This window comes from the organism of the source record quoted next, unplaced genomic scaffold (genome assembly GCF_019419815.1).
Source record: "Pyrus x bretschneideri cultivar Hongxiangsu unplaced genomic scaffold, Pyrus_bretschneideri_v1 Contig59, whole genome shotgun sequence".
NCBI lineage: Eukaryota > Viridiplantae > Streptophyta > Magnoliopsida > Rosales > Rosaceae > Pyrus > Pyrus x bretschneideri.
The window spans coordinates 2349681-2361157 of record NW_025999797.1 but is presented as its reverse complement, the minus strand read 5'-3'; the positions used below and the strand labels follow the sequence as shown (position 1 = coordinate 2361157).

The 11477-nt window shown below is 37.8% G+C and overlaps 1 protein-coding gene across 1 annotated transcript; it reads left to right on the top strand.

Annotated features, from left to right (window-relative positions):
* Nucleotides 1–7369: 7369 nt before the first annotated feature.
* On the top strand, nt 7370–11252 carry LOC103941368 (ribonuclease III domain-containing protein RNC1, chloroplastic). The gene is made up of 5 exons (XM_009351561.3): nt 7370–8226; nt 9231–9435; nt 9863–10063; nt 10443–10529; nt 10658–11252. Exons 1-5 carry the CDS (start codon nt 7427–7429, stop codon nt 10979–10981), a joined length of 1617 nt encoding a protein of 538 aa, XP_009349836.2. The 5' UTR covers nt 7370–7426; the 3' UTR covers nt 10982–11252.
* The last annotated feature ends 225 nt before the right edge of the window (nt 11253–11477 follow it).

Here is an 11477-nt window from a genome sequence, read left to right as displayed (position 1 = left end):
TCATGTTGAAGTGTAATTTCATGCGCGGTCCCAAAAGTAGGACCAACCACATAGTGGCTTTCTATGGGGCGTATGGTCATATTATACAAACCACTTGGGATACGCTTCATCTTCTCTAGAATACGTTTCTGGCCATATTCGTAGGAATTTTTGCACAGAAATTCAACTCCATTTTCTACGTGGGTTTCAACATGGTAATCGTTATCTTTAATGTCCTTAAAGCTCAACAACGTTCTTCTGGAATGCAAAGAATAAAGTGCCTTGTCAATGGTCAAAATTGTACTATTAGACAACATTATATGTGCCTTACCGTATCCTTTGATCAGGTTGGATGGGCCTGAGAGGGTTATTAGAGATACATTCTTAGGTACGAAGTTAGTGAAATAGATGCATTCACACAAAACAGTGTGTGTGGTTGCACTATCTGCCAGACAACTAACTTCCCCACTAGTCATACCTATAATGAAAATTAATTTGAATTGGTTACATGCATAAAAGTTCTTAAAAAAAAAATCCATTCAAAATAATTTAAGTATCAAGGACGGAAATTAATTAAAACTTAATATCCAAAAAACAAATCACCAACAAATAATCCAAACATAATTGTTCAAAATTAACCAAAAAACATAAAGGGGGTTCGACCACTTTTGTGGAATTCGGCCCCATGGTCTTATTTCAACTATAAAAAAATAGTTTATGTCTAAGATTCTAATCTTCCATAGATGTGGTATCCTCCTGAAAGTCAGAAACCTCCATTTTGGTACTCTTCGGTTCGTCCACTTGCACAAAGTTGGATTCAAACTTCTTACGATGAGAATGATATTAGCTACAACCTTCTAGGGAGCTCGGCAAACACGGGACCGATGGTCCTTTAAACCACAGCAATAGCTCATCTCTGCATCCATGGTTTCAGGTGCTTTACCCTTATTCTTAAAGTTTAAGGCCTTGGGAACAAGGTTTGGGCCCTTCGGGGCTTTATTTCCTCCCTTAGATGGGCCTTGACTCTATTGACCTTGACGGGGTGGCTTCTGGCCACCCATAGCATGCCTCCTTGGTGTTTCGGGCGATGGTTTATGCTATAATGTGCTTCAGGCACAACATTCACCCCAATAAGTCAAGCTTGATAATTCTTCATCAATAGTTGATTCTGCTTTTCAATGAAAAGTAAAACAAAGATCAAATCCGAGAACTTAGTGAACTTCTGAGCTCTATATTTTGTTGTAGGACAATATTAGTAGTAAAGAAGGTTGAATAAGTCTTCTCCAGGAGATCCTCTTAGATCAAAGTTTCATTACAAAACTTGAGAAGTGATCGGATTCGACAAACTTCATAATTATATTCATTCACAAACTTAAAGTCTTGGAAACACAAATGATGCCAGTCATGTCTTGCTTCAGGTAGGAAGATGTCCTTTTGGTGATCAAATCGATCAGCCAAAGCGACCCATAGTGCTTATGGATCCTCCTCAACAAGATACTCAATTTGCAGTGCATCATGAATATGTCTTTAGATGAAGATCATAGCAGTGGCTTTCTCAGCTTTGCCAACAGGGTTATCTGTCTCATCTTCAATGGCGAGATGCAAATTCTTTGCAATGAGGTAAAGCTTCACATCTTGGACCCACTTGAGGTAGTTCCTTCTAGAGACCTCCAAAGCGGTGAAGTCGAGTTTGTTCAAATTTGACATGTTCCTATCACAAAATAAAGGAAAAGATGTGATTAGTGCAATGGAAAAAAAAAAAATCGAGCCATTCACATAAGAGTAGAACATTCAGGTTCTAATAGACATATATTGGTTAAAATTCGCATGAAAAAGCTTCGGGTTTTCATGGGTGATGCTTTTAAGGAAGACTTCAGGTTTTCAAACAAGGCATGTTTTTAGAAACTTCAGGTTTTGAAATAATTATGAACTTCAGGTTCATATGTTTCTGCAGACAAACACAAATATATACACAGAAATATACAACAAGAAAATATGCAGGGGCCCAGAAATATGCAAACACAATTATAATTGAATTAATTATTTGGACTTCGGGCCAAATTTAAAATGTGGGTGAAAAAATATAAAACCAAATTATCTAAAAATAATAAACAATTGAAACTCGGGGCCCAAAAACATAGGCCAAAACCCATGGTTAGGCTGAGCAAATTGCTTGGGGGGATCAAGCCCAAATAACATAGTGGGTTGCAAAAGGAGCCAAGCCCAAAACAGAGGCCCAGACTGGGGGATGATCGTGTGTGACGTAACACAGGGGAATATGGATACTCCAGCGGAGCTAGGACTCGGTGCGGTAGTGGGCCGCTGTAGGCGAGCCTTAAAAAAAAACTTTTTTTTTTTTTTCGCAGGCCAAACTAATAGTTTTGGGTCGCTGTAGGCCGTGCTTAGGGACAACGATGCTCATGGTGAGTTCATGGGTCAATGGAGACCACAAATATGAACGGAGATTGAGAAATCTCAACGTTCTACCAAAACCCTAGAAATACAAATTGGAAAATTTGAAAATTTTCGATGATCAATCGGTGTCGGGGACGAACTGCAGGTCATCGAAACACGATGACCTGTGGGTGAGGATTGGCTGTAGGCTAACCTACAACAGTGGAGACGATATAGAAGGCGTCGGGGTTTCTGGGTTTCAAACCTGGAGCCCTTGGCTTCAGCTTAGGGACTCGTGGCTTGGCACGGCTCGGCCACCCAAGCTGCAGGCTTGGTTGAATGGCTCAAGGTCATGGGTTCGAAGAACCTAGGTTGCCTTTTCCGATTGCTTTTGCATTTTTTTTTCTTTTCAATTTAATTCAATGTATATTATATAATTTAATGCATGAGCAATTATTTGATGCAATTCATGGTAATATCAAATTCACATAATTCAACAATTATGAATATAATCATACACAATTTATGTAGAATCTAAAATTCGAAAAATGTAAAGTTGGGTCATGCATTATGGTGAATGTTCATGCTATCAGGGCTACAAAAATATCGAGATAAAAACCGTTACTTTGGAAGAACCTAATTGTGTGATGATATGGATGAACTGGTTTGATGCAGAAAATATCTTTGTCAGATTCCTAAGCGCAGCGGTAGAAGCATGTTGATAACGTTTTGTAGCTTATTTTATCTAACTAAGGGGAAGGGGCCAGCAGCAAGGGAAGAGAGAAAGGAAATATGTGTTTGTAGGATTGTAGGGGAATGTGTGTGTTATTCCCTCCTACGTAGTGCCTTTATTTATAGTAATAAGAGGGAGAAGAAATCCTTCATCCCCAAGGAATACAAGTTCATATAGAAAAGAATAACTAGAATCAAATCTAATCTAGGATTTACACAATCACACTTAAACTAGGAAAGTTTACAACAATACCACACTTTTTTTTAAAAAGACAATTAATAGTAATCATGTATCAAATTCATTGTCCAATAAAATTAAAAATAAAAGGTATAAATGTATGAGTAGTCACTTTTTTCTCCCAACTTATTGAAAACTCAACGTGTATGCTAGCCTTAACCTTTCCATTTTCATGCCTTTGATTTGTTTCCTCCGAGTAAAACTCAAAGCCCTAAAGTGAATTGAGATCCCCTCCAGAGCTGACGAACCCAAAGATCTAAATCATTCATTTTATACCATACAGCCCCATTAGCCCATTCAACTGGCTCACCTTACACAAACTAAGAGTTTAGATTTATCTCTCTCCCTTTTTTTAAACGGTTTGAATTTCTCAATCCGTAAGCTCCAGATTGCAAGATCCAGTGATGATCTGAATTCCCCCAAACCAAGTCTCAAACCTCCTCATTTCCCAAATATGAAACCCAATCACCATGATCAAAATCTCTTAAAAAAGCCTTTTCTTAAACTCAAGCCTACCAACACTATGGAAGCTCATGTGTTTTTCATTTACTAAACTTATAGGCTTTAGTTTCCACACCCCAAGTTCTCATGTCAAGCCTTCTTTTTTGTCAAAATCAATCCATCACCATCAATTATTTTGAAAACCGTTGAAAGCGCTACATAAGGATAAATGCGAATTGCTACAAGAACAACAAAATATCTCCTATGACTCTTTTTTCCTTCAAAATGCTTTGGCCTTGTTCTTGATGTGTTTGGGTTTGTTTCACCGTTCAACTATAGAACATCTGTGTTTCATTGCACATTACTAACACAAAATTAAACCACCAATTAATTAAAATGTGTTAATCTTTAGAGCTAAACTACCAATTACTTAGTTTGGTTTTGTTTGATTTCTCTACTCATTTTAATTTAAACCGATTCAAATCACATATCAGTTATCACACAACTTAAGAAAGAAACCAGTCTAAACTAAACCTAGCATTTGTGTCGTATTTTCCATGTTGTGTCATTTTGTGTCATATCCGATATCTTAACAGGTAGTGTCGTGTAACACTTGTTAAAATAAACGGGTAATATGACCCGACCAAAACTCGACCCATTAATATTAATTCAAAACATAATACTATATGTATACCACATTGTCACATAAATCTTACTTCAAAATATAAAAACACATTTGCCTTTCAATTTTCACATAAATATTAATTAATGTAGAAGTGTGAACATATTAAAAAATATATATGCAGAAACACTAATTTTTTTTTTTTCATATTTTCTTTTTTGAAAAACATGATCTTTTCGTGGATGCAGGAAGATGAATGGTTCAAATCATTGATATTATATTCAAAGTTTTACATTAGTGAAAATATTGCTCAGAGTTTATAAAGTCTCTTGAAACTATATAAAATCAACTCATATTTCAGTTAACCATAAATATTGGAACGTGATATTAACAACCGTTCATTTTTCTACATCCTCTAAAAGATAATGTTTTAAAAAAAGAAAATCTGATAAAAAATTAAAAAAAAAAAGAAAAAAAAAAGAAAGAAATTCAGTGAGAATAATAAAGCATAAACTACAATCGATATTGATTACGGTGTCGAATTTCAGAGTTGACCCTTTTACAAAAGTTGTAAAGCTTGTAATTACGAGTGATTGTATGTTTTTATTTACATTTTTCACACTTCTACATTAATTATTATTAATTTTGCACTCAAATCAAAATAGTTTTCATGTGACATCCCACATCGCCTAGGGGAGTGATCCTTATATGTATATTCTCATCCTTACCTAGCACGAGGCCTTTTGGGAGCTCACTGGCTTCGGGTTCCATGGGAACTCCGAAGTTGAGCGAGTAGCGTGCGAGAGCATTCCCAGGATGGGTGACCCATCGGGAAGTTCTCAGGTGAGTTCTCAGAAACAAAACCGTGAGGGCGTGGTCGGGGCCCAAAGCGGACAATATCGTGCTACAGTGGTGGAGCGGACCCGGAAAGTGGTTCCACCCCGGGCCAGGATGTGACAATTTGGTATTAAAGCCTAACCCTGGCCGTGTGTGCCGACGAGGACGTCGGGCCCCTAAGGAGGGTGGATTGTGACATCCCACATCGCCCAGGGGAGTGATCCTTATATGTATATTCCCATCCTTACCTAGCACGAGGCCTTTTGGGAGCTCACTGGCTTCGGGTTCCATGGGAACTCCGAAGTTAAGCGAGTAGCGTGCGAGAGCATTCCCAGGATGGGTGACCCATCGGGAAGTTCTCAGGTGAATTCTCAGAAACAAAACCGTGAGGGCGTGGTCGGGGCCCAAAGCGGACAATATCGTGCTACGGTGGTGGAGTGGGCCCGGGAAGTGGTTCCGTCCCGGCCGGGATGTGACATTTCATGTGGGTTTGGAGGGTTTTAACAATCTAAATGACGATATAACCATGGCGTGGAGGATGCAATCACGAGCTTTTATATATTCTTTCATATTTTTAACACTTATACATTAATTATTATGAATTTGTATTTATTTTGAACTCCCCTTAAAATATTATTCACGAGGGTTTGGAAGGTTTTAAAAATGCAAACAACGATATACCCATCTCAAAGCATAAAGGATGCAATCACGAGCTTTTAAATATTTTTTCACATTTTTCGCACTTACAAATTAATTATTATAATTTGTATTGTGTTTGGTATTTTTAAATTACTTTGATGCTTTAATTTAATAATGTGTTTTATAATGTTTTAATCTCACTTTTAAGATGATATAATATTTATGAGTATGATTATATAAGAGAGTAAAACATTTGTTAGGTTTGTTGACTATAAAATTGAAAGTCTATCTTTTTGCCTATACTAACACTACACTAGTTGATTTGAACTTTAGACAACATATCAAGTAAAAATTATCCCAGTAATGATGATAAGAAACTCTCATAATGCAAATAAATAAATAAAACAATTTTTTTAATTTATTTTGAATATCTATACAATAATACATATTTAATATATACACACTATGACTATTGTATTTTATAATAAGTTTTTTTAGTAGTTTTTCTTTAAAATCATCAAAATGGTTTTTTTCTTAATGGGTTACTCACGGTTTACCCATATGCAATGGTGGATCTAGAAAATAATATTAGGGCGGTTAGTAAGAATAGCGTGCTGCGAGCGCAAATTTTTTTTTTACCATAAATAACATGCATATCACCATTTCATCGAGTCTTGGTAGGTCTAAAGTCATTTGGAAATGCATACTGCACACCTTTTAATGCTTTATTTGCGAGGGTAACTAACATGTTCCAAAGCTGCTCTCATATGAATGCTTAACAAAGAAACATCCTTATCTTGAAAGCACTAACAATGTTTGATATCATTGCCTCCCATTAATATGTTTGTCCAAGAATGATGATGCTTTGTTATTCACTGAGATCACCATTTCATTCACCTTTTTTCAGACATTTTATCAAACAGTTGGAAGACATATATGAAGCCAACTCTAATCTTCAGAAGGGTAGCACCCAAGGTATCTATGAACATTCACCGAAGTTTGGAGGGTCAACACCAAAGTATCCATAGACGTTCATCGAAGTTCGGGGGGGTCAACTAATCCCCCTGTCCCTCAATGCATCTACCACTCCCTGCATGTAAACCCGTTATTAATAAATACTTAACGGGTAACTCGATAACAACCCGATTAGTTACAATATTAATCTTCAAGCTTGTTAATTTCGTATCGTGTAAGAAATTACTAAGTTTAGTCCAAACCATACCACATCCACCCCACCTATAAACAGTAAGTTAGGGAGTATACAATACAACATTATGAACTAGTATATACGACACTGGAAATTGCTATACGACACCATTTCCCTAGCCAAAAAAATGTCTCCACCATCAACAAAAAAATATCTTAACGAGCAGACCAAATAGAAGCTAACACTCGCGCGCCACGCTTCCTCCACCTTATCCATCTTCCATTTTCCCAAAACCCTGCACAAACACCTTCAAAAACCCTCCATCCATGGCGGACCTAATCTCTTAAACCTCATCACCCCCTTATAATCCTCCTAAGAAAAAAAACCCACCTCATTCATGGAGCTCTCTTCTTCTTTCACACAAGTCTCCAACCTATCCGTTTACCATAACTACTCCTTCACCTCCTCCTTCTCGCAGTTCCCAACCCAAATCCGCCTCAAAACCCCCAAGTTCCCAAACCGAAGATCGCAAAATCTCCACGTCGTCGCCGTCGCCGTCGACCCACAACAGGAACTCCCCCAAAACAGCCCCCAGCGGCTCCTCAAAGAGCTCTCGGAGCGCAAAAGGGCGACTTCTCCGAAGAAGAAGGTGCCGCCGAAGCGGTTCATACTCCGGCCGCCGTTGGACGACAAGAGATTAGCGCAGAGGTTTCTGAACAGCCCACAATTATCGCTAAAGTCGTTCCCTTTACTCAGTTCCTGCTTGCCCTCTTCGCGGCTCAACAATGCCGACAAGGCGTGGATAGGGGAGTACTTGCTGGAGGCCAAGCAAGCTCTTGGGTACCCGCTGGAGCCTTCGGATAGGTTCGAGGACGACAACCCAGCAAAGCAATTCGACACTTTGCTGTACATGGCGTTTCAGCATCCCTCCTGTGAGAGGACCAATGCCCGGCACGTCCGGTCCGCGCATTCGAGGCTGTGGTTTTTGGGGCAGTATGTGCTGGAATTGGGTTTGGCTGAGTTTTTCCTGCAGAGGTATCCGAGGGAGTCGCCGGGTCCAATGAGGGAGAGGGTGTTTGGGTTGATTGGGAAGAGGAACTTGCCCAGGTGGATTAGAGCTGCTAGCTTGCAGAATCTGGTGTTTCCTTTTGATGATATGGATAAGTTGCAGAGGAAGGACCGAGAGCCACCTGTGAAGTAAGTTCAATGATCCTTTTTTCTTGGATACTTGAAATCAATGGTAGTTAGTTGAATATAACTCGTATTTGAAGTTCAGAAATTTAGGTGGATTTCAAACAATGGAAGGAGATAATTGCAGTAATCTTCTCATGAAATGGGAGTTTGTATCACTAGATATTGCCATGAATTCTTTTAACTATTGAGACGATCTATGAGATGGTTTAAACTGGGATTTATACTAAATTAAAGAAGCAATACCACCTTGGCAAAACAATACAAGTAGCTAAACTAGAAGTAAGCCTGATCCAACTCACAGAAGATTTCAAAAGTACCATACGAGCAAACTTGGTGAAGACTTCAATACTGATGAATGGACCTTTGTTAAAGGCTACTGATTATGCATGCCTATGAAAAGAATTCTTCATTTCTTGGTACCCTGATGCATATGTGGGGATTAGGTTATATTGACTAACCTCTGTGATGATGATAGATCATATCGCATTTATAATTTTATATCATGAAGGGATAGAATGGAGATGTAGGGTTTGAGGCTGGCTTGTATGGAAGCAAAGTTCTGTGCTTTTGGCCTTTCTCTATTACCTAAGTTATATAGCTAATGCTGAAAATCATTTTTGGGATTAAGAATGGAAGTTGAAGACATGATAAGTGTGTGGCCCTTTCCTAGCCTCAACTTAGGGTGTAACTACATATTAAGTACTAGTTTTTAGCTGATTTTAGTGACGAATTACATTCCTTATTTATATAAATATAAATATATTTATACATATATACGGACACACTATATGTTTATATGTATATGTATCTCATAGTGATTGCAAGTTATCTCTTGCTGTTCTTGTAGATCTCACCTTGCAGAACCAGACCACAGTTTCTTTGGCAGTACATAAATAATTTCTATTTACTTTTTATCATGTAATTGTCTAGATTCTTCTGTGCCTTGAAAACTCATAGTTGATGAGAAAATGCATTTGAGCTTCAAATTTATTGTGTATTTTGGGCAGGTCTGTATTCTGGGCTTTGTTTGGGGCAATATATTTGTGTTTTGGTATGCCAGAAGTATATCGTGTTCTTTTCGAAGTATTTGGAATGGACCCAGAAGATGAGACCTGCCAGCCAAAACTACGGAGACAACTTGAAGACGTAGATTATGTTTCTGTAGAATTTGAAGGCAACAAACTCAGCTGGCAGGATGTTGCGGCTTACAGGGCAAGTTTTTTTTTTGTGCATTGTTTCTGTTGTTTATGCATACTAACAAAATAATAAACGCTCCAAAAGTTGCTCTGGGATCTTTAGAAGATCAAAGAGTTTTATTAAAAGAATATCAGTTTATATGTACGCAGTTGGCAAAACCATGATGGGTACTGAATATAAAGACTAAATAATTTAAGGGTCATCAAACGGCACTAGGTTTAACCTGACTCTTGAGGCTTGTTTTGAACATATGTTAAATCCCTGTTAATCTTCTAATGTTGGGATTTATGTTGCAGCTTTTTGGATAAATTATTCATGTTATATATTAGAATGACTATATAAATTTTCACATACAATTTGGTTGCCATATTTTACGGAAATAGTTTTGATTTTGTATCTTCTCAAGTAAGTTCCTGCAAATAATGTGTTTTCCCCTCTACAGCCCCCAGAAGATGCGCTTTTTGCACATCCAAGGCTCTTCAGGGCTTGTGTTCCACCAGGTATGCATCGGTTCAGGGGAAATGTATGGGATTATGAGAGCCGACCTAAAGTCATGCGGACATTGGGATATCCCTTAGCATTGACTGATAGAATTCCAGACATTACTGCAGCTAGGAACATCGAACTTGGACTTGGGCTACAGGTGTTTCCCTCACTGTCCTCCATCTCTATATGTGCATTTGCGTGTAGTATGCAATTTTATTTAAACTAATCGTAATATAACATAGTGAGTAATCTGAAAAAAAGTTAAAAATAAAATAAGAGAAGACAAAGGCAACATGCCAAAATGATCTGTTACCATTTCTATACGTGTCACCAGATGTCTAACTAGTATTTTCTCTGTCACACTCAAAGTTTACTAGGGCGGATTATCCTATTCCAAGATTTTAGATCCACCAAATCTGGATAGGTTATGTCCGTTTTGTCACTCTATTCGATGTACTTACTCTTATTTGTTAATGTTTATAGTCTGTATAGGCCCCGCATGTTGATGTATTGTTTGCTTTCTTATTTGCGTACAGCTTTCTTTCTTGCATCCATCGAAGCACAAATTTGAGCATCCTCGATTTTGTTACGAGCGTTTAGAATATGTTGGCCAAAAGATCCAGGTAATAAGTTGCACTGTGTAAATGCAAATTTATTTGTCCTACATTGTGTAGGAGACCCCATATATCTCTTTCCTCATACTTAATATATATGTTGAATTTGGGTGGTTGTGTGTTTATATCTTGTCTAGGACCTTGTGATGGCAGAAAGGTTGCTGATGAAACATTTAGATGCTCCTGGAAAGTGGTTAGCAGAGAGACATCGCCGTGTTCTCATGAACAAATTCTGCGGGAGATATTTGAGAGAGAAGCGTCTCCACCAGTTTATCATCTTCTCCAACCAAGTTCAGGATGCATATGAGCACAACCGAAGATTAAGAAATCCAGCCACAACCGCTGTTCAACAAGCCATTCATGGTCTCGCATACACAATATACGGGAAGCCAGATGTAAGACGCCTCATGTTTGAGGTCTTCGATTTTGAGCAAACCCAACCTAAAGCTGTGACTGTGTGAAGATGAAGGATTCATATTCAAATCTATATGCATGCCAGAAAGCGTTCTTTTTCCGCTCCCTCAACTTTTTCATTTTTCTATTCTAAATAGGAAATAATTGCATGGAACCGTATGTGATTGTGATATCTAACGACACTAATGTAATATAAAGATGTAATAGTTTTAACTAAATTAGTTTTATCATTTATTTTCACTCTCATATGTGACTAGAGCACAATTTTGCAAGTGGCGCCCAATGTAATGTTGCAGCCTAAGTTTTTGCTGTTCTTTCCGGAGTCCGTCTCTTTCTTTCTTAATTCTTTTGCTCTTAACAATCGAAAATCAGACGAGATTCGTTATATTGGTTAAGAGCATTCACTTTGTGCATAATCTTGTCCAATTTTCTTATCTCTATTATGGCTTGTATAAAAGAAGGAATTTTTAGAAATTTAAAAATTCCATTGTGAAATTTAGGATTTTCACATGAGAGAAAATTATTGAGAAAAATTATCTCAAT

Coding starts and splice junctions, on each gene's coding strand:
- LOC103941368 (XM_009351561.3), top strand. CDS start 7,427: ATGGAGCTCTCTTCTTCTTTCACACAAGTCTCCAACCTATCCGTTTAC. Junction 8,227..9,230: donor GACCGAGAGCCACCTGTGAA/GTAAGTTCAATG, acceptor TATTTTGGGCAG/GTCTGTATTCTGGGCTTTGT. Junction 10,530..10,657: donor ATGTTGGCCAAAAGATCCAG/GTAATAAGTTGC, acceptor TATCTTGTCTAG/GACCTTGTGATGGCAGAAAG.